General features: G+C 32.1%; 1 protein-coding gene across 2 annotated transcripts in view; it reads right to left on the reverse strand.

Moving 5' to 3' along the window:
* Positions 1 to 24,984, reverse strand: part of LOC122570581 (SAM and SH3 domain-containing protein 1-like) — a 373,196-nt gene that overhangs the window by 28,669 nt on the left and 319,543 nt on the right. For both annotated transcript variants that reach the window (XM_043733079.1, XM_043733078.1), the window contains exon 5: positions 22,834 to 22,973. In XM_043733079.1, the coding sequence (XP_043589014.1) occupies positions 22,834 to 22,973 (140 nt within the window). The remainder of the gene's footprint in view (positions 1 to 22,833; positions 22,974 to 24,984) is intronic.

Below are 24,984 nucleotides of genomic sequence, written 5' to 3' on the forward strand. Positions count from 1 at the left end.
GTAAATAATAAAAATCAAATAAAATCAATAAACGTAACGATTACCAAATTTGTTCAGCTCTTCTAATTCAAAATTCATTGTTTCCATCTGTATTTTTATGGAAAAAAAATTAATTTAGATTTCAGAAAATTAAATTGAACTCATTGTAAGTATAATAAATGGAACGAAAAAAATTAGATAGGGCAAAGTTATGAAAACAGCGGGAGTAGCAAATTCAAGATGGAATTCCACCAAACGTACACCTAGGTCTAAGCGTGTGTTCTTCAATATTGGAAGCTGGCACCGCAAAAATTCTAGTCAGGGCTCTAAAATAAAAGTGCTTGTCAATAAAGAATCCAGTAAGGTCTTTCATGGGTATTGGGTATCGTTCCTATACAATACAATAATTTCACAAAGAAAATAGCTGAACAATAATTTATTTGTACGATATATTAAATACTATTATCATAACATTTTTAACGCGTTTATCATCTTTCAATAAATATAAAATTATTTTATTATTTAGAACATTTAAAACAGCACTCTAAATTGTTAAAAAATAATCTTATTATATTCTAACGAAATCAGTATATAATATTCATTTTTCGATATTATATAAGAAATTTATACAATGTTGTAATATTATAAAAATAAGACTGCAAAGAATATACCTGGAAAATTGAAATAAAAATAATGACAATACATGTGATAGTTGTGATATTTGATTGTTATGAAACAATTAAGGTGAATCGTTCCATTCAAAAACGCCATAGAATAGAATGTTACTACATGAAAATTTTCTTAAAGGAACACGTTATTCGAGGCACGCGGTTTCCAGTTCAAAATTACAAAAGCAGCGACCGCACGAAATGCACGTCCTTCGATATCCCAGGCAGGTATTGCAAAGAGATTCTAGTCACGAGCCTCGACATGTCACTCAGGTAAAAGCGTTTTGCAGCGAAGAAATCTGTGGCTTCCTTAAATCTGATGAAGGTATTGCGACAATGTTGTAAATTTTACTTGAAATTGCAACTAAATGTAAAATGTTTCTTGCTTGTTTAAACTTTTAAAAAATGACAATACATATATAATATAACATTCAGATACATATAAGAGAGATACATGTAAGATACATATATAATATAAATATTTTTATATCAAGATTTTATATTAATATATTCTTTTATAAGACATTGAAATTTTACATATTTTATATTTATCATTTTATTTACTTAAACAGAAATTAATGAATTAGACAAAGAATTGACCGATACGATAATATAAGGCATATTTCATTCTTTATTTTGTTTCTTATGAGAAAATTCGCGGAGAAACTCGTTATCTTTGAAAGAACAAGAAAATAGCGAAAACTTCATATGGTACACTTATCCGACATAATAGTAGGTTATCCGAAAAGTGTCTTTCTTTTACAGACACGTCTTTTACAACGACGCATCGTTATACAAACATGAAACCTAATCTGTCGAACGTTGTGATCTTTATTTTGATAGAACAAAATGGATCATACATAATTCGATAAAATAATATAAAACGAAAAATGTTGTGCATCCGTTATCTCTTTATAAAACGAAAGAAACATTTCGGATGACCTAATAGATCTGCAATTCTTATATATCGATAATGTTATCTTATCGAAAACTTTTCAGCTCTCTTTTTACATCAATCAATTTAGAATTTTATCAGTTCTTAGGTTCATCGAGAAATTCTTAATCTGTCAGAACATTAATAATGATCATTTAGTTTATCATATATCGTTTTTTATTTAGTTGTTTGTCTATTGTATGATTTAGTAATTTGCTTCAGTATAAAATATCGGTCGCCTCTTGTGAATTCGGCTGTATCCTACAAGGTTGCTCGCATAACTGGAAACAGTTCAATAATTCGGAAACTACGCCGCTGACTTTAATCTTTCTCGGCTCAAATTTTATAGGTCCTAGGGGCCTTTACATATGTGTCAGAGTTGATTCATATTCATACCCCGTAGGGGCTGAAACGAGGGTCGACTTAGAAATTTCAAATGGGAGAACCTATATAAATTTGTTTGTAAATAGTATGAATTTACCCCGTCTTAATCTTTTGATTTTATCCTGCATGAATTTCCAAAAAGAATGAACTATATTAAAGACTGGTGAATCTGAAAATCGATGAAATTCAGAAATTTTTTCACTACTTGATTATGCACATTCCAGAATATTGAGAAAATAAGATAGTCTCATTTAAACAGTATTTATTTTTCCTAAAGCACGATTCTGTTAATAATTAAAATGTATCGTGCAACTTCTAGTTATGTGAGACTATTATATTATAAAGAAAAAAAAACAAATAAGTACGTTCCATAAACAAAAATGATAAAAAATAAATAGTTACACAAGCCAGATGTTAGGAAATAAAAGTGGTACGTGGAACATAAGGTGTACGAGTTATAAAGAAGCTAGATAGTATGTGACGCCAAAACCGTGACAGTGGTTTCTGTTTACCGAATGGATGGGGGTAATCTCTGCAAACGTCACCAAAACTACGTACACGTCGAGGACTATGTGTGTATATCGTAACTACCTAATAAAACTCGAATCTACGACGTGGCGTCGCGACGGCTCGCGTTAATGTCTCGCGAGACAGGCGACGAGTTAGGCCATGTGACGTTGACACGCTGCGGGGAAAATTGTTGACGTGGTAACGCGGATTTCCACGTGATAAAACGTGTGCTACACCACACCGAAACAAATCTTTATTGAACAGTAAAAATTTTATTTTCTTTCGTAGAAAAGTAATCTTAACATTCGTTTCTACGGAAAATTAAATTCTTTGCAAGGTATAAGATTTCTTGCAAGGTGGTTGACTCGACATCTATTATTCATCCTTCTATTGTCACATTTGTGTCACGTTTGTGTCATTCGTGGTATTAAATGTCTTATATATTCATCAAAACACTGTCCCCACTGATGCGTAGATTGCCGATATTTTTAGAAATTTGTATCTCTATGAATACAATTTGTAGAAATGAAAAGAATAGAGAAAAGAATTGTTTGAGTATAATTTACAATAATATATAGCTGACAAATTTTAAGAAATAGAATATAAACGAGAAATTTAAAAAACTGAATGTGAATGGAAATTGTTTGATGTAATTAAAAAGAAATTTTCGCATTTTCAAATTACCTACAAATGAATAAGAATCCGTAGTCTACAGATAAGTATGAAATATTTTTCCGTGCATTTTCGAAAAAGCGAAGCAAATTTTTTGTGTGCAATAGTACTTTACTTTGGGTAATATCTGGACATAGAAATATCACACACATATATACATCTAGGTATCTTTCGACCGATACAGAAAATCGTTCAGGATACATCGATGCAAATGAAACGGCGTGGTCACGGAAAGAGCTATGGTTCTCGTCAAAATGTTTTACGCGATATGGAAGATATATGTCATGAGTATGCAATCATATTTCATGCAAATTTAGTAAGCTGTCTTGCGACAAGTAGCTCACAATGCCGATTTCAGTACGTTTTGTCACGACAATTGAAGAGATGGTACATATATCCATTTTGTCGCTCTTCATTCTTCTATCTGTCCCGATACCAATGAATTTGTTAATATATTCCTGTTTGCATATTCTTATTAGATGTCATTTTAAGCTTTTATTAACGAATTTTTTACAGAATAATATTAAACATATTTTTTCTGTCTTTCTTTGTCTTTGCGATTGAAAAATTATCCTAACAAAATTATAATAAATATTGTATGGTATAGATTAAACACAGAATATAGCTAGGATAGAATTTTGAAATTTGTTTAATCTTACTGATGTTCAATATTTGGATTGATTCTTCCTGACTTCAACTTTAATAGGTTCTTTTTAAATAGATTACTTGTTAATGCTAAATATAGTATACTATAATTACAAAAGGTTGAATTTTTGAGACTATATTTATCGAGGCAACGTACATTTTATGGAAAGGAAGATGGATAGTTTTAATAATGCATGAGCGATGAAATACGTAGATTTATCGGTAAATCATCAGATATAAAACTAAAGAAATATAAAATATACTAAATAAGTGATAGAATAAGTAGATTTATCCATAAGTGATCAGAGATTAAATAAATATAGAATAAGCTATGCTACTCTAGTATTGTTAATTTTATATCACAAAATAAAATTTGATAACAGCTTTGTTCGCGACTGACAGAAATAAAATACGAAATATAACGCCAATACACTTTTTTGTTTCAACTGTATTGTTCATTGTTATTTCTACCTCACAATCTACATAAATAATTAGTTTAGATCGCATAATAGAACTTTTAGATTGTAATATGGGTTGCCGCAGTAGCTGCAACTCGTTTCGAGGTTATTTCTATGTTGGCAAAACAGCTCTTTTGAAATAATCTACGCGTAATTGGTTGTAACCGATTTAATTAAAGTTGAACCGTTTAAACGGCACGCTTTCCTCTATGAAACTTCAGATAAGCGAGAACATAGTTAACCAAGCAGTTGGATGACTAAACATATTATCATTTAGGTTCTTTATAACCATAACTGCATAATGTGGTAAACACTGCGGAACTTTGATTCTCGAGTTAAAAGCACATTCTCGTAATGATAATTAGATACTCTATACCAATGTGTGAATTTAGTTTGTGAATTACTTAATATACTTCATACAAATCCATCTTAACAAACATTTTGAGAGATTGAATGTCTTCAGTTTCAATAGTTTTTCACACGCAATATGATTGCAATTTTATATTATTGCGAATTTGCCTGAAATATAGAATTAAGTATTATAGAAATAAAGTATTAACACTTTAGAAGCTATTAATCAGAAAGTTACACAAAATTATTATTTTGTTTGAAATAACAGGAATTACAAAGCTCGAAACCTACAATCAAAGTATAATTGAAGGAAATACATATTAGCAAGATAGCTTGGAAAAAACATAACTGCTACATAAGAAATAATAGTATCAAGAAAATAATTGAAGAAGTCCAATAAATATATTTTTGCGAATTTCAGTAACTGACGACATTATAATGGTGTAAATTGTATTTCATGTCTTGTAGACAAATCTATTTATTCCCATTACTTATTCAATTAGTATACTTAATTCGTATATTTATTGCTTCAGAGACGTAAGGTTTAATCAATAATGACTTATATTATTCTCATGATGCTGTATTTTAATATCTGTTCGTTTTTCTTTCTAAATATTTTAAAAACGCAATTTTTTGAAACTACTTTTAAGAGAAGGTCAGCTAAAAGTTAAAAATCTAAATAGCCTGCAATTTATTGGTGCATTTTCAAAATCCACTAGTGCCAAGTAATTCCTAAAACATTTTTTAAAAATTCAAGTCACAAAAATATTTTCTCAGTTCGATAGTCTATAATTTATCAACGTGCACTGGCAGCAGTTTTCAGAGATCAATTCTAAACCTAGCTGTCCATACGCGCCTGATCGACGCGTAACATTTAAATTGCACGTAATTCAGTAATGAATTAACGCGTTGAATCTCGACCGTATAATTTACGCGCAGCGATTCATTTTCACTCTACGATTTTATCGGGAATTGGCGATTTTAAACGCGAGACACAGGAAATGCACAATCAACGAATTATTCATCCAAAATGTATTGTTTTTTACATGTTAATCGTGAACATTGATTTATTTCGATAACGGTTTAGTATTTAATTGCTATTCTCTTAATCGTAAACGTACAGTAGATTCCCTTATCAAATAAACACAGTTTAATTTATATTTCTGAAATAAATTTGCTTACTGAGGTATCTGATAAATTCGGTTACTTTCGTTTAAAAGCAATATTTTACCACTTATCTGACAATGAGTCATCTCAGATTTATAGACCGACCGTTCTATGGTTTGGACGTTTCTCGTGATAATTTTCTTATTACATTCTCTTGATGGTTCGCGCAATTACTGTCAAAATGTTAAAAGAGCTAGCTTATTAAGGACGATGTTGATTATTGAGTGTCCAGTTGAGAATCATGGTGCTGTGACTTATTGCTAGTTCAAAATAATTTGAGTTGTATTATGATATACTACAATTGAGTCGTATTGACATTTTTCATAAAATCGTGTCTTGTATTTCTTATCACAAAAGATTCGATATATTTCTTCAAATTAAATATCTTGACCGAAGATAAAATCATAATCCAGTTAAATAAATTGAAGGCACTCGTTAACTTACATTTTCGGAACTTTCAATAGTAGTCAATTAAATATTCAAGTACACATGAAATATTTTGTTTAGTTGATATCGTCTTTTATTACAATAACATTGAGCAGTGCAGTATTTTTTGGACACGTAATTTTAGAAATAGAACGTCTTTATAGATTGCTTTTAGTCGTAAAAAGTTGGATTTATAAAGGACCAGCAATAATCCTGGAAGTCATGTCCTGGAACAGCACGTGTTTGTCACGTGCAGTTACCAGCTAGATTGTATCCATTGTTCACCACTAAGTTACTGAAGCGATTCAGAAGGGCAAGAAAGTGCATTTTGTCTTCTTCCATTTACGCATCAAAAAATTGCACCCTCTCAAATACATCGAACAAAAAACTATGACATCACAAACTCACCGATACAAATACACTAATATTGACATAAGGCATGAGATATTTTCAGAGAAGCGAACGGAGCTCCATAAATATTTCTTAATAAATTCACATCATGTAACTTATTATTAGTACTTAATAAGTTGCGCAGCACACGGTCATTTTAATTCACAATAAAATGATCAACTTTATTCGAAGGTCGCAACTGCTTCCAAATGGTTGCTGATTTGAAATGATTGTTATTTCGTGCCACAACAAATACACTTGAAATGTTTCACGTCCAATGATCCAATATTCTAATTTGTATCGCATATTTATGATACGCACGTAATTAGTGATTGATAGTAATTAGAACATCGTGATTCATACATTTCACACAATGAATTGTATTATTAAGTGAAAAAATAAATAAAAATTATTGAATATGTAGAAACACTGATAGAAGACAACTGCATAAAATATCATCGGTACGAATTGTATTCATAGTAAAATTAATATAAGCGTAAGTAAAAGGAAAGAGATAAATATAACGAAAATTACGCCAAGTTGGAAGAAGAACGCAAGCAAAAATTAAAATCGAGCTTAAAGTGAACGAAAAAAAAGGGAAGGGAGTAGAGAGGAAAATATTGAAGGAAAAGAAAGAAGTCGTCATTAAGGAAACGAACACGTGGAAAGAGCTGGCTGAGAGTTCGGGTTGAAGAGTTCGATAGAGAAGAGTGGCAGAAAGCAAGGGGTAGCGTAAGAAAAAGGGCGAGAAAAAGGGGAAGGAAACGAAAGGATTGAAAAGGACCTTCGCCTGAGGCCCTGAAGGCTAGCACTGATATCTTGTTTAATTAAGCAGACTCGAAAGTGCGGCCCGGCGTCTTGTCGTGGTAAGAAGCCGACCTATTGTGAAACTCGAAGCTTCCATAGGACGGCACTCGCCACTAAAGAAACCAAACTACCCTCTTCTTTCTTGGCCTCTCCTTTAGCTGTTCTTGGTCATCTTACTAACGAATACCGACGCTGAATTTTGCATGTGTAAATATACATCCGCGTGATCACGGTGGTTTTCACGTTTTTTATTATATTTATACGTGTAGATAATAAACATAGTAATAGCGATAAAAGAACAACATATGAAAAATATATATAAATAATAGGAAAAAATCATAGATGGATTATACTGTACTCATTTAATGTAACATTCTATGCGATAAAAGTGGAGTATCAAGAATTTTATTTAGAAAAATACGTGCAATTAAAAATCTATAATTTACAGCAAATATTAAAACTTCATCTATCTTTTATACATACTGTAAAATAAAGCTCTCGGTAAGCATCTGTGTATTCGGGCTAATCACGAGAACCACTGGACGGATTTTCATGCGGTTTTCACCGCAGAGATTTTAAAGAGCATTTCTCGAGTAAGGTTTACGTGCGTGACTTTGAGGCGGTTTTAAACCATGGATCACTACGATATGACCACAGGGGGCTGAGCAGGAACCAAAAATACGAACAAGAAACAGGATATTCGCTCGGGCGATTTTTTCCCTACTGTCGTGCTTTGTTTATAATCCCTACGAACTATATCTTTCTCTTTTCGGCTTGCGGCATGTCAGAAGCTTAACAACCTCGTTGTTTGACAATCGCCACCATTTTACGGATTCCAGCACGTTTATCGAATCGATCGAAATTCACGAAATCGTCAGCCACATTATTAAAAAAGATTATACATATAAGATCTCGAAAAATGAAAGATGTTTTCTAAGATTTATCAACCAGAGTGAACTTGTGTCAGAAAATGATTAGCATAAGGAATCAAACAGCGAAATATACAACTATTTGTATTTGCAAACATATTTGTCAATCTCTCTTGGAAAAAGAAAGAAAATGATAGAGGAATCTTCATTCATTAAAAATCCTAAAATCTAATGTACATTTTCTTATAAAGTACTTATTTATAATGCTTGCTTTTATACTATTTGTTTTCAATGCGCGAATCGTTAAAAGTAGTTCATTAAAAGCATCCTTGTAAACTTAGCCGCGAACGTGGTAGAAAATAGGAAAGATTGGAAGCTCGGATTTCTCTGCAACTCTCACGGAAATTGCTTATCGGCGCGGTGCTTTCTGGCTGTCCATTTTCCCCGCAGAAAAACCGTTTATCCCACACTTTTCTCAATCGCTCGTGCTCCATCTCCGACACGTAATCAAGGATCGACACTTATCCTTGCACACGTCCTAACAAACTGACCGGCGAACCATATTGGTCATTAGCGCTCACGCTTTTCGTTAGTCGTTTTATCCTTGCCATTCTGCTGTCTGCAGATGTTAGCACCAGAGACAACAATGTCTATACTATCGCAATTAGAACACAGTGTGCCTGATTTTCTTTCGATTACTTGTTCTTCTATTTTTATCATTTCCAATAATGATTTTTTCTACCATTTTTTTGCGACTACCGTTTCTTTTCTATATATCTTTTGTATATATTTGTTCATTTAGATTTGAGTACCATCGTCAAAAGGGTAATCTTTGATAGAAGAATTTAAAAAATAGAAAATAACAGTTTTTTGTTTAGGACTACCTTGTTTGTTATAATATCACCTAGAGAGCAAACTTTGTCGAAAAAATGAGGAATAACAATTTTATTTCTTTTTAGAAGCTTTTTCATGAAATTTGGAAAATAGTATTAAAATTGAACGAGAAAACGTCTCTCCGCTCTGCTGGACTTTATGACGATACTATAGTTTGCTCGAGATTAGAATGAAGAAGTTCTACGCAGAGATGAATTATTATACAGATACAGCAAGGTAATTCTACCAAATGTCCAAATTGGACAAATTGTGAATGCAAAGTATTAAATAAAAAAAAAAAGATACAGCAAGGAGATATGTAGCCGTAGCCGAGTAACTCAAAATGTTAGATTCTTGAGTTTTATGTTAGCAATTCTGTCCCGTTTTTTATCCAGCAACGAAATGAATACCGCCGGAACTTTTCCTTTTAACAAAGCAAATCGTCCCTGCTCTGGCAAATTGTATAAATATGTTGTACAATCGTAACGTTTACACAGCTCATGAAAGAAGAGGGATCTGCTGGAAATTCCTTTACCGAGTGAAACGGAACAAAACTACGTTCGTAAATACGAGTAAACAAAAATTAAACTAGCTAAGTTTGTTTCTTCGAACTAGAAGAATTCCTTACTTATGTAAAGTGTTTTATTTACCTTAGATTGCTTATTTCACAATTATTTACTCTTATCGATACAAAGAACTGCGTCAAAGTAAAGTTGTTTAGTTCATTCAAGACCACCTTTCCGAATTTTCAAATTCGAACACATACGTGTGTGTTATATAAAACATTTTAAAATTTCATTAGCAATATGGCGAGACATGATTGCCATGATTATATAAGTAAAATTTGAAACCAATCTGAAAATGTACCTAGAAGTTACGAGATATTTACTACAAACATATATTTAGTAAAAAAAATTAGTATACAATATGAACAATAATAACATATAATAAGTATTGTATATTAAAAGCGGCTGCATATTATAACTCTCAGAGATTTTACTGTACTATATTTCTACCAGAGAAATTTTGCAAATTCCACTATAAATTTTCTCGTGCTTCCATAACATACTTTCTAAACGATACTTTACATGATAGAATAACAAGGTCCAAATAAAAGATAGCAATTGACTATAGTAACAGCGACAGGTCAAAATTAATTATTGACTGATAATTGATCAAATACTTTTGTGATCGCTGCGAAATATAGATTCGCATCAAATTTCCAAACCTGTTTCAAACTTTACCAATATAATCACGATAATCATGCTTGTTCCATTACAGCGCTAATGAAATTTATAATATATTCATAGAAGGTCCAAATACTTTCGCACAGCCATTGTATATTCATGATCGCAACCGAATTAAGAAGAACGGCCGAAACGCCGCATAAACGGGTTTTCTGGTCATTAGGAGGCTTTGTTGTCCGGCTTAACTAATTTAGGAAAATTCGCCTTTAACGGCGGCCACCAATTTGTTTCACTGATGCGATTCGACGGTGACGCGCGTTGAAAAGAGCACGAACGCGTTCAAACGAACCGTCTAGACAGTCCGCAATCGATCAACCCCACTTTAGAGAAATCTCACCGTGGAAACGACGACGACGTCGTATGAACTGCGTGCCGCGTGCGTGCGGTACTGTGGAACTGTGCGCAACTCCACACCGCGAGAACACTAGACACGGCACGAGTCTCCACGCACAAGGCGGCACAATTCTGACGTTTCTTTCTTCTATCTTCCTTCTTTTTCGTTTTCTTTCTTTTCCTTTATCGACGTTTCATCTGGTCGTGTACATTTACTAATTAGAACGAAGCTGCTCGAAAAGCACGTTGGATACGTCTCCGGTTTCAGCTGTACGCGCTACTGCTCAGACAAGAAAATTACAGAGACCGTGACATTGAGACTTTCATTGGGACGCAGCAGGCGAAGACAAAGAGGGCGTGCTGCTGCACGGGAAAGGACGGAGGAAGGTTTCACGCCGAGGCTGAAAAGAGAGGCTGAACGACGGCCATTCCGTAGGCTCGAAAAAGGTGACGAAGACGCGCAGATCCAGGGGAAAGAGAGACAGATGCAGAGAAAGGAAAAAGAGTTCAAGAGACGACGAGGGTGATGTACTATATCGATCGCACCTGAAACACCCACCTTTTGCTGTCGCGGTCTGGTTGCGTCGCTTTCCTTTCCATCGTCTCTCTTTTTTTTTTTGCTTTTGTCCCTTCCTTTTTTTTCTGTTTCTTTCTTTTTGTTTCCCACCCTGTGCAACGTGCATCGATAAAAAAACACTGCAGGGCACCGGATCCTCTTAGCGCTCTCCGCAACATTTTTCGATACACCGTAGTTTGGGATTATTGGGAAGAAACAGCCACGGAGTAACCATTGAATGGACTGAGACGTAGGCTATGTTTACATTTTCCATAGATGGCTTTAAGAAATTTGATCTTGGAAACAATGACGGAACATTCAAGGCGATATATTTCGCTACTTTCAAATTCATGAAGTCAACGTATGTTATTTGCATATGACAATATAGTATTTGAGCAAGTTCAATTATGGCAATCAACAGCTGGCTTGATGTAACCGATCGTAACCACAGTTTAACCATCCCGAGGATGTAAGATTAGTCTAGAAACAGCGTGAAAGATTAGGAAGACGAAGCAGAAGCGATAAAGCGTTACGAGGATGCGATGTGTAAGCGCAGCAGGGTGGTAACGGTGCGCGGCCAATGAATATGAAACAGTCATTAGTTCGCCAATCCGGAATCACTTAGAAACGCGCAGCAGTCGGCAGACAGGGAATCAAGCGTAGAGGTTGTCGGTGCATTGAAATGCATTGCCTCGAGGTCGTTCGTAGACATTAGAGGCTGGTATTCGTGTGATTATCGTATCCTAGGAATACGAGCGAACATGGTATAGGAACATATTCTGCCACTAGGACGATAGGACGATCTCTCGAGCGATAAAATCGACGGCTGCATTCGCGCGTTCGTCCACTTTATTGGCCAGTTGTGGATCACTGATAACAGTGATAACGCAAGATTGTGCCACGGCCGTAAAGCGCATCTCGCCGTTGTTGCGTGAAGCCGTTTCGAGCATGCGTATCGAGTGCTTTCAAGAGCTGATCAAGGGATAAATGGAACTCACGCTGCCTGTACGCTTCCACGCTATACCATTTGGTTAAACAATTTCGTTTTACGAGTAGAAAATGCCAACTTCGCGATAAAAACGGTCCCAGTGGACGGAAATTGTTTGATTCGTATCTTACGGGTTTGAATGTAACGATGGTTGCAGATCGAAGTGAATTCGGGATACAGAGTGCGCTTATAGAATAGATGAACTTTGATTTTGCAAGGAATTTTAATCATTTCTGCCAACTATGCGATTTAGGATATTGAATTAGTATAGGAAATAGAATCAGTATGAATTACACAATTAGCTCAAAATAGAACATAGTATTTTGGAAATTTGGGATTTGCAGCGATTATTGCAGAGAAAAGTAAATGTAGAATTTAATGTTAATGGGATGGAAGAATTTTTTTTATAATTTTCAATCATTTGTTGGTGATCTTTTAAGAGATTTTTTTTTATAAAGCAAATAGGATAAATAAGAATTGAAATAAAATTGTATAACACGATGTACGAATTCTTCTGCGAAAAAAATATATTCCTCGTTAGAATAATAAGCGCATATATATATACACCATATTTTATAAAAATTTCTTACCGAGTAAATCTTATAGGTTTCCTTTTAAAAATAGAAATTAAAGTAATTTTAACTAATATCAAATATAAAGTTATATTTTCGTGTACAAGAAAAGTAGTATAAGAACGCGTTTTATTACTACGTAAAACGACTACAATAGCCTAAAATCTGAGGAAAAATAAAAAGAAAGAAGAAAGGGGGGGAGACGAATGACATCGCTAAATATTTCCTACTATCTGGTAATTGTGATACAATGGCAGCTGGTGTGGAGCAGCCTCATGGCGCTATTTCGTGCATATCGGCCACTTAACTGAAACGTAAGAGAACCAAGATAGCGTATACATGTCAAGAAGGCAAAGAAAAGAAGTTGAAGTACAAAGCATAAGCTATAGTATCATGGAAAATACGTTTCAATGAAGGTTCTCATTAGTGTATATAAGGAGGCACAAACAAACGGGCTTTTATTTTAATGACGTTACACAGTTTTACACTCAGATAATTTGTTGAAAATACCATACAAAGAACGTACAGATAATTTCAACGGGGAAATTGATGGACTTTTATCTTAAAAATGATGCAAATACGTCAAGTACAGCTGGACGTCAGAAACCAATTATAAAGAGATTCCATTCAATCATTATTAAGATGTATAATAAGTGATATCAATGAACAATAGAAATCATTGAATTTCATCCTCTGACTTCTCAGTCTTCATTCTCATCCACATAATCTGTGCAAATTTAAATATCAGTAAAAGTGTAAATTTTCACTCAAGCGATCGAATGGTACTATTTTCATATTACATAAAATACCTATATTTCGAATCTATTTTTTTGTAAGAATATTTATTTATTTATTTGCTTATTCAAAATTTAATTCTATTGTCCTGTAAGAACGTTTAAGTAGAAACTTTTAAGATTGGCAGTAAAGTAAGAATTAATAAAACTTAAGTATATGAAGCTCCTAACAAAGCTGTTATACTTGCTAAAGTTAGTGACAAATTTTATAACTGAATTTATTCATTTTTAGACTTCGCTGAAATTACAAAATATCATTAAATGTATGACTACGCATGACGATATTTTATTTCATGAAACGACAAATTATTTGTAGCTTTTATGATTTGATTTTAAATTGATCAGAACACAAATTAAAAGCTACTAGACTTTTTAAATGTTTACGAAACGTTGTCTACGCAAATAAACTGCGTTTTATGCAAGGATAGAAATAAGCTAAAATTTAATCATCAATCTCAGTTAACGATTGTTTCACGCCGGACTACAACAGTCTTGAACTGGAATTTAGCACATGGAATATTTAGCGGCGATTCAATGGGGATCGACAACAGGTCCTTAAGACGGTCTAAGCACTGTTCGAGTATCAATCCAAGTTTTGTTATTTCAACAAACTATCGTTTGGGACTTGGCGCTCCCTTCCTGGCTTCATAGACATTCCAAATTCTCTTGCCCTAAGTTAAACGATGTTCTACGAACTAATGAAATGTACATGATAGCAGTCCTTCGATTCGAGCCGAATTCATCGATCATCATTCGATTTGCTATTACGGTTCACAATTAACAATCAATGAAATCATCATGAGAAGTAACAGTTGAATCAAATTAAATATATCGATTAAAAAATATCCCCATCATTTTCATATTATAGTCTTCTTTCCCATTGGCAAATATTTTTATTCTTTATGATGCCTTCTCTTTTTTTGTTTTATGTAAATCTCTCCTCTGGTATAAAAATTTCTTTAAAACTTATAAAGTGGTATAATATTTTATTAACTAGCCTGTAATACTTTTCAATAATTTTCCTAATTACGCACTAATACTTCCAAGAATTTAGACAGAAATTCTAATATAAATTTGAAAAAGAAGGAATTAAAACACTAACAACAACCAAAATTATGGAAACGTAAAAGCTCAATTACTTTGTGGTCAGTTACACGAATGTATACTACATACAATAAAACAATAGAAAGCAACAAAAAGTCTTTTACTCAATCTAATAATATTTTATTGGGATTTTAAGTAATACAGCATAATTTACATTACGAAAATCAAAGATACACTTCCTTTGCTATTCAAATTATCCCTCTCTGTATTTTGAACGGGGATATCGAATACAGAAACGATTCTTCTAATGCAATGGCTTGGGTAACAGGTCAACAACTGAATGTATTTTACGCCCTTACGAACTTTAGTATTAGCATATAAAGCGATCTAGTGCATTTTATTTATGTTTAAGTACACTCTTCCATAAATTTTTTTCGTCTGTACAATCTTTTATGTAAATTTTATTATTTTTTTAAATTCAATCTTTAAATAAATATTCCTCGATAAAAGCATGTTTTAGAAAACATTTATTTTATCCGACATGACATGACACACTGGAATTATCATAGTAAAAATATATTTCATTTTAGAATGAAGTAAATAATGCATTTATAAATAATTTTTCTACAATTCCGAAATATATATACATATAAATATAAATATATATGTTAATGATCAAAAAATGAGTTTTCTCTTTAATCATATAGTTTAAATTTCGTTTAAATGTTCCTTCGCGAAATGTAGACATCGAAAGTTTGAAATAATTTCCACTTCTAAAACTTCTCCATCCGCACAGTGCGTCCCCTGGTGAAGCTGCTCCGTCGTTTTCAGAGTTAATTTCATGTTGGAGGTAAGCTAGTGCGCACAAGAGTGCTACTTACATGTGTACATTTTAACAAACTGTAAATAATAATAAGCTTGTATTTTTAACAACTGTAAATTCCGCGTTTACCTTTATTCTTAAAGGATTTACTTGGTACATTTCCTTAAGAATAAAGCATTAAAAATATAATCTATGTCATATTTGTCGTAAAAGTCGATAGCTTTGAGTATTCGAAAAGTAAAAATGTGAAAGTAATAAGTAAGTAAACAAACACATAAATAGGTAAATGGATATACATTGTCCATTGATAGTTCACCTGTTAACCACGAGTTAATTCCTTTGGACATAATATCTTCTTCTCTTAGAAAACCTCTACGTGTCATTTCATTTCATTAAAAATAAACTATATTATATAACATTTGTAACAATTGAAATTAATTTATCCATATTAATACTTAATTTTCTATTTATAGAAAACTCTGGTTACCAGGTTGACATTAACACGACGCTAGTGTAGCTATGACGTTATGAGACCGTCATATTGTTAAAACTAATTTTATTTACTGAATAATATTACTGAATAATAATCGATATCTTTATAATAATATATTTCAATTATTTTCGAGTTAATATAAATGAAATAAAATGTTGCATAATTGCAAAATATTAATCAGTTTCTACGATTTTGATTTTGCTTCTTACGTCTGTAGATTTTGTACGTCGTTGAACAAGCAAAAATCACCACGAAAGTTATTCTTCGCGCAGCAGATTGCGACTTCAACAATACCTTATAAATTTAGAAGTATTCAAAAGGGAATTCACGGTTGCGTAGAATTTTACGAATTCGCAATGGCCCGATATTACTGGCTTTCAGAAGTGCTTTACATAGACTTAAAATATTAATCACTTTTTTCTCGATGGTAAACCTGTATTTCAAGTTTTATGAAAACCATGCCATATCGGCTTGGGTTACGCGTTAAAAATTTATAGAAACCATTACTGCGGTTACAATTTACAATTGTAACTGAAATTATCCTGTAAAATATTAAAAGAGCTTCTGTCATCATCAGGTTAATCTTGCAATTTCCCCTTTTATGCATGGGCTGTTAAAAAGAAGCATAAGAATTAATGCGATTAAAGTGATTTCCAAGAAGAAGTCGAAACATAATAACTTTATTTTCATTTAGATTTTAGAAAAACAATTTTATAAATATTAAGTTCCATAAGATTTTAGCCTTTTTCTAAACCCAGACCAGAATTTATAAAATTATTTTATTTTTTACTATCAAATTAACGTTCTTTGTTACGCAGGGCTGTGTAGTAATGTTAAGAGAATCTTCCGCAATGGATAGACGTATTTACAATGTCTATGAAAGTAAATGTACATTTTATCATTGGATTTGCATATGCGTCATTGAGTTACTGGCAGCAGTCAGGACAAAACAAGACGAATGGCAATGTGTGGTCAGTGGCGTGGACAAGAGACAGGCGTATTACTGTTGACAGTCCACGATATTCTGCTCTGGGGTCAGAATCATGGTTCTGCACGTATCCTCCGAGAACTCGTCGGTTGCCTTCCATTGCAGCTACCAGGACATCCTGCCAGCCAGCGAGATGTAGCGTGGACTGTGGTTACGATAGCGAATTCATACACGGGTTGTGGCTGTCCTGCCTATATGCTATTTATGATAATAATTCAGACTGTATAAATGTATAAAACAAGCTGAAAGCTACATTTAATATATATAAGATATATACATTTATTTATTTATTAGAATACTTAAGACGAGGTTTTGCTTTAGTAGATAAGAAGTGCTCTATCATACGAAAGTAATTTTGAAAATACTAAAAAATGTTTCAAATGAGTTTCATGTAACAAATACGTTATAGTATTCTGCACTCTATACTATAGAAATATTTTTAATTTAAAAAATTATAAAGTATACTCTAGTGAAATTAATGCAAGATTAAAATATAATACTTGTTAATGTTTTATTGTCTTTCTTCTATTAACTTTTCATTCAATTTTATTCGATGTATCTCCAATTTCATTCAATTGATTTTGATGATCAATTTATAATAGCTGCACGATGTCTGAATTTTAAAATTAAGTTTGAACTTCTTTAATAATGACGAACACATACACGTACGACCAACTGAAAATTCAATATGCTATATACAATATAAGATAAGATCATAAAGGGAATTATAGCTCATTATTTGTTTAATGAAATTTTTTGTTAAATTAAAGGCAATCACGTTTAATCAACATTAATCCTATATAATTAGATTTATAATCTTCCTCTGTCTTTCAATCTATTTTATGGTAAATTAATAAAAATGCAAAATAATAAACGCTCAGACATAACTACGTCTAAACTATACTTTGTAAAATACAAAAGTAATGTAAAGATAAACAAAAATGTAAAATAAATTCAAAAGGAAGTAGATAGTAGATGAATTAAACGATAAAGTGCTTCTACGATGGAGAAATGGTATGATCAACTCTAATGCGCCGTCTCCTTTGGCCATCTGATAGAAACCACATCCCCACCGCGGCTTATATCGTGATTCCTTTTATCATTCGAGCATGATTCAATCTTTGCGGTAATGCATAATCATCATAGACAAGTTCTTCACTGTGCTAAGTCGTGGAATTTGTGGCCTAGTGTAGAGTAGTCTGCTGATCGTACGATGGTCAGTGGTTTTGGAGCTGAGAGTCCGAAACGAGCCTCTGTTCGCGTACAAGTGCTTTATCGAGGGCTTTCGAGGAAATTTCATTCCAAGTGCTATCATGGTTCGTGATACTTTGTACCAAGGTCAAAGCGAGAGGAATGTCTTTGAGTGCTCGCTAGGAGATGTGCGAGCGATCTTTGTGTGTGAACCACACGATGTACCTGTCGTACTTTGCTTCCTGAATAAAAGGAGCCTACTTACAGAGAGATATTAATAAAAAAATGTCCCACAAATTCTTCGGCAGAAGCTACAGTTTTAAAGCTAGTTAGTTATTAGAATTTATTAGAACTAAATTTAGAGTTTTGAAGAGTCTAAGATTTTTTTAAATTTGGAATTATTTGAAACTTGGTTAATATTTGATTTCATATCATATCAGATGGGAGCACCTTGTTCTTTATAATTTAAGATAATCTACTAGCGTGAAAACACAAGATTGTTATTTCGTGAGATATTCCTGTCAGTGAATTTTGACTTTAATAAAATAATTCCATGCTATTGGATTATTTTCTTTAGTGTTAGTAATGAGAACTGAGGTTCTCCAAAAGATTACGAATTTTAAACGAAAATTCTGCACATTATTTGAAAGATCCAATAGCAATTCTCCTTAAACATCATGGGGTATTTTGAAAAAGGAATGCCAGTCTATTAGAAAAAACACGGCAGCTATTTAGTCGGCATTATTGTCTAACTATAGTAATACACATATAATAACTAATTATAGCGTGTCAAAATTTAAATGTAGAGTACGTTTCCTCAATTCCAATTAATCATATCCACATTGCATAAGTGTAAGAAATGTAAATCGAAAGTTCGTCCAAAGCCGAAAGACACGGACTAAGATAAAAATAAATAATAATAATCCATATCCACATTGCAATTAATTTCCAAAATTGTTTCCTAAAGTAGTGCTAACTTTATTTCTGGAAAAAATATTTCGAAGCTTTTAATGAAAATTCTCTATTTGTATATACATAGTTGAAGATAAACTATTAAGAACATACAGTAAAATCTAATAGTATTATATAAGAGTGCACTATTAAATTCAAATTAAACCGTTTAGAGTGAAATGGAAACAATGCTAGTAACGCTCGAATAAAGTATAAAGAACGAAATAGACAAGTTTTATAGCCGTTTGAGTAGTACGATTCCCATTTTTCCCAGTTCTTTGACCCAGTCTGGCGAAGAGCGCGCATGGAATTTCATATGTAATACAATATCATGCAGTTTCAAGCATATATTATTCTATTGTAATTTTTTATGCTCGGTTATCTATTTATGAAAAAAGATTATGATTGGAACTTCATTTACTATTTTAACTATGTTAATTTTATTACCTCCCTAATAAAACTTTATATAAAATATACTAAAGTATATTTAATGCTTCATTTAAATCATCTTATACTTAGAAAAAGAAAAGATTTTATATAATCTTTTGAAGAAGCATAATTTAAAAGGTATTAAATAAAATTAAATGTCAGCGTCGTATTGATGAATTGTATTCTCAAGAGTCTAAATTGTCAGCGTCGAAGAATTTAGTAAATCGGCGGCACATGGGAAATCTTGGAAATTTTTAATTCTCTGAGGCTTCGGAGCTGGCTCACTCCGTTGATGGGCACCGATCTCTTTATCAATGAACCGGAAGTAATGAATATTCGGTACTCCCATGTGCTAGTGCATAATTCTCTCGTCTGACGTTGACATCGGCTTTTAATCACATTTTGTAAGCTGAGAGAATTTGATGAATGAAATGATCATATATAACAAAACTATTAAACCACGTGTACTTTAAACAATCACAAAATAATATAAAAATTTATAGGAATATTAAATTTTACAGGGATTTCATTCTGCTCTTGAAATAATTCTGAACTAATCTTCTTTGAATCCTTATCTTAATAGAATATGCAGCATTTGTACTGATTTTAATAATATGGAAGAAAATAATCGTAGATTCTAGAAAAGAAGAGAAGTAAATAACTGAAAATTGGTCAAAGTAGAGAGCGGAAAGGATACGACAGGAAGAGAATAACTACATCGCGCAGGCATAGGCTTTAATTGTGGAGGCAATCGGTTCTGAAAGTGAATCAAAAAATTACAAGCACGGGAGCCAAATTACTTGCACAGTAATTTTTCGACGTTTGATTAATGAAAGGGATGACGATGAAAATTACTGGTTGCTGCGATAAAACGTTTAACGCTTTCCGTGTACAAAATATAGTATTCTTTAAAATAAAGTCTTTCAAATTCTTTCCAAAATATATAGTACAATCAACCCATATATCCACTAAATTTCTTATCTTCTAATCTATTACAACATTAGATCAAATATTTACTTATAAGTCGTAAAGAATTAATCTCTCTGCTTTGTGAATAAAAAATTACAAGAATTTTGATATTTTCATATACTTTCAATATTTTTCTTTTTGTGGAAGAATATTATATAATTTAATATGTAATACGATCCACAGGTTGTATATCAATATAGTTTGGTATAAAACAGTTATTATCAGTAGATATATTGACAACTTTATGAAATGATAAGTCATATAAATTATGGACAATGTCATTTAATTACTGTTGACATAAGTTGACACGTTTTGTCCTTGTTTCTATACATTTATCAAACACCGATAGCAGAAACTATATCCTAGAATCTACAGTATTAGGTAGGTTCTCATTGATTGGATAATAAGAGTTGAAAGTTACTGTTTTAACTTTCCAAAGGGTATAAATTAGAAACCAAGATCAGAATATCATAATTACAGCTTTACAGTGTTACACGCTATATTTATCCTCGTATCATGGCATTAACATGAACACACAACTCCTTTCAACTATACGAAGCTCTTCCACTTCAACTACCTGACATCCGATCTAGCGATTATCTGTTAACTTGATCAATTTACGGTTATCTCAGCATCAATAACCATGTCCCAAACAAAAAAAAAAAAAAAAAAAAAAAAAAAAAAAAAAAAACAACTAAATGTCATTAGCTTGACGTGCAATGCCGAGAATATCGTCATATATCGTGTTTCAGTGTATTGATATCAGTTGTCGATATTCCTGTTCCAGAAGCTTCATATGATATTCGTGTCGGTGTAGGTATTCTGTTTTTCAAAAAATGCGAGTTGTAGTCCCTGTTGTGTAAAGTAAAAAATTGAATCTAGTATATACAAGCGTTTCTCTCTTTTTTTTTTATGACAAATTTAAAATCACATACACCTAACACAAGGTTATTAGTGACCACGATGAGAATAATCAGTAGCACCAACACACACACATATTTATATAGTAAGCAATAATAAGCAATATTCTTCAGACAAAGATAAATTGGTAAAATAATTTTAAATAGTTGATAGGTAACATTTTCAGTTTCAGTGAGGAGGTTCCGACGCATTGCAGTTAGGATAGATATATGAATTCGATTTTACGGCTACGTAAATATAAGTTACCCGTAAAATAAAATTAAAAGAGAGCCGACAGGTCGTGTTCCGTGTTTCTCTGCCACGGCTTCATAGGTAGAATTACAAATACTAGCTTAACAAAAGAAAAGAAAAAAAAAAGAAAATGAAAATAAAAAACAAAATTTTCGCGAGGAAATTTTACGTAGTTCATGCAAGCTATCGCTTTAAACGAAACTGACGATCAAAATTCGGTGGTGAGCATCAAAAAAGAAAATTTATGTAATACGATTCATATACACTAATGAAATATTTAAGTGATATTTTAATAGTTGTTTTCAGTTTTTAATAAAGTAATTATCTGATAAAGACTTGATTTAAAGTATAATATAATTTTATTGTTAAAAAATGATCGGAATTACCTGTTAAGTAAGCTTTCTTAGTTGATATTCATTTATTTTCAAGTGTATTACATTTCTCATAAAACTTCATTGCCTTTAAAAATATTTTACTAATATTTAATATATTTAATCATAGAAAAGAATAAATGGAAAGGAGTATTCACGTGATCATGATTCTTAATACTATATCATTATTATTAATCTTCTATGATTATGTAAGATATTCTTAGATGATTCTATCAATGATTGATTCATTTTACTATGCAAATTGTATTATGCACAGAAATGGTAACAAGTATATAATAGAGAAGACTGGAAATATGGAAATATAATAATTTTATTATAAGAAAACTTAAAGAGTAAGATAGAGTAGGATTAAGAAGATACATTCATAAACATGCATATCAATTATACTTAAGTCCAATCAATTATAATTTACATGAAAACAAAAAATATTCTTGCTTATATATATATGCTTTTATATCATTTCAGTTAAGGAAAAGAATAATATATATCTCTCAGATGAAACAAAATTTGTTAATACTTAAAGTAATTTAAAAATTAATTATTCAGCTAGAAAGGCATGAATATTTTTCTGAGCCCTATTATTTGCTAATCATTTTCAGTGAAATTACAAATCTCGCGTATACAGCAAGGTAACGAAGTTTAAATTGCGAACAAAGGGTGAAATTGTAGTTAGGTGAAGAATACGCAGGAAATCTGAATCGACAGTAGTAAATAGCTGCTCCTGTGCATCCCTAGCCGTGAAGTGGGATTATGGTTCTCTACATAGATACACACTTACTCTTTGTGGTACTCCTATTCTTGCGCGTCCATGCCTCGGGGAACCTTGAGCTTGTGCTTGTTTCTCCTTCCTGTGCGTCTTTAGTCCTCGAAGTAGTCGCGAAAATGTTGTTTTCTTCTTGCTCGTAGTTTGTCCTTGTTCTGTAACGATAAGAAAAGGAAACATAAACATCGTTATACAATATTTTAGTATACAATACGAAAATATTTAATATACAAATATTTAAGAAAATATGTAACAACTTCATGTGATTATTTATTTTAATAATAATATAATCGTTTATTTGTTTTATAATAGCATAAAGTTTGACATTTCTCTACCATGTGTAGCCATGAATTATATTGCGTATATCATAATATCGATCATCTAGCAAGTTTTTCATTTTTCTCTATAATATCTCCAGATTCAGAACTCCTCTTCCAATCTTATACAAATTTTTCATTTATAATTTTCAGGAAGATAAGTTTATGAATTTCTAAAAAATTCATAAATAAAATACTTTTGTGAAAATTTAATCACACACTTGGAAAGATACTAACCATCCTCGAGTCTGCTGTACGAATTTTTCATCAATCAGAAAGGTGGTCATACAGAAAATTGAACTTGACGTTCAGTAATAAATTGTGACAAAACTTCCAATATACCAAGAGAACTTCTTTTTCCGACAAGCAATACCCCTCGCGAAAACAGGATCTCTTATTTACGAAATAAAACTTCAAAAAGGGGCGAATAGTTTCGATAAAATTTCTCCGTTTTCTCTCCGTAAAATCACTAATTCATAATTTCTGCGCTAGATTACGGATTTGAATACAGCTAAAAAAATGAAATACCGATTTATGTCACCTACTAATTATAACGAATACTATATCTGCAATAGAAACCCGTTTTTATATTTCTCAATTTTTCAGGAATTCATTCGTAAATAAACGTTCGTAATCTGCTTGCGATAAAATGAAGATTTATAAGTTGTAACACCTTCGTCTTGGAATTCCTCGTTTTCTGCATAGTCTCTTATCTTTCAAAGTTAAGCATCTTCCGCTTCCATTCAGTTCTTTGCTATTGTAAAGGTAATAATATTGATATAATTTGAGATGGTAATTCCAAGCACTTGAGTTTGTATACTTTTAACGCGACGGCACGTTCTGCTTGTATTTCTCAACTCGCAATTGAATCACCGGCTGCAATCAAGTGGAATTCCACTAGAAAAAAGAAAAATCGACTTGCATACCATTACGGAGCGGCCACGGTAACGCGATTTACCGAGTGCGATTCACAGTTCTGTTATCGTACTGTTGGTGACGCTGTAGCAAACCATTCATTTTTATTCTCATTGTAATTACTTTCCAGAAAATACGATGTAATACTGTTACGTAATATTGTTCAGTCGTATAACCTTATTAATCCTCTTACAGCCGAATTTTGTTTCAAGTGCCGGTAAAATTTTTGTTTTAATTAATTGCCACTAATAGTATAAGCTATATCGAGAACAAATGCATTAATCGCTTAGCTGATTAATAATTTGTCGAATATAAAATTGCACTATCAAATACCGAATAGTGTATATAATATTATTCGTGAAGCGTCAATGAACGTATTATATGAATAGAAGGAATTATTTTATATTTTATGAAGCACGGGAACAAACAAAAATCCATTATGTTGTATTTTAAAACTTAAAATTATAAATCGATATCATAAATGTTCTGGGCTACATGTCAAATTTTCTAAATGTACCATTTGTGATACTGTTTGCAACAAATTCAGCATTTTTATATTATTATTAATTGAGAATGAATCAATTGATCACGTTTCTTTTCAAACAAGTAAGAATGATAAATATTAGTCAATACATTCTCAACTATCTATCTATCATAATCAGATGTTACAATGATACACGATATTACAATAAAATTGCAGTCATGTTTTACGTTAAATTACATAATAGTTTAAAATATTTAATTTAGAGTATAAAAAATATTTAAATGTAGAGTAATTAAATTAAGAAAGAAGTTGTCCAATTTCTTTTTGTTGTTTGTTATTTGACAAAGCCATAAATAAAAAACCAAACTGTACTTGTCCGGAATATTTCTTGTAATTAGAAACTTTATTTATTCCCTTGATGCATATGAAATACGCAGGATCATAGAAGAT

Source organism: Bombus pyrosoma, linkage group LG9, assembly GCF_014825855.1.
Source record: "Bombus pyrosoma isolate SC7728 linkage group LG9, ASM1482585v1, whole genome shotgun sequence".
Lineage (NCBI taxonomy): Eukaryota > Metazoa > Arthropoda > Insecta > Hymenoptera > Apidae > Bombus > Bombus pyrosoma.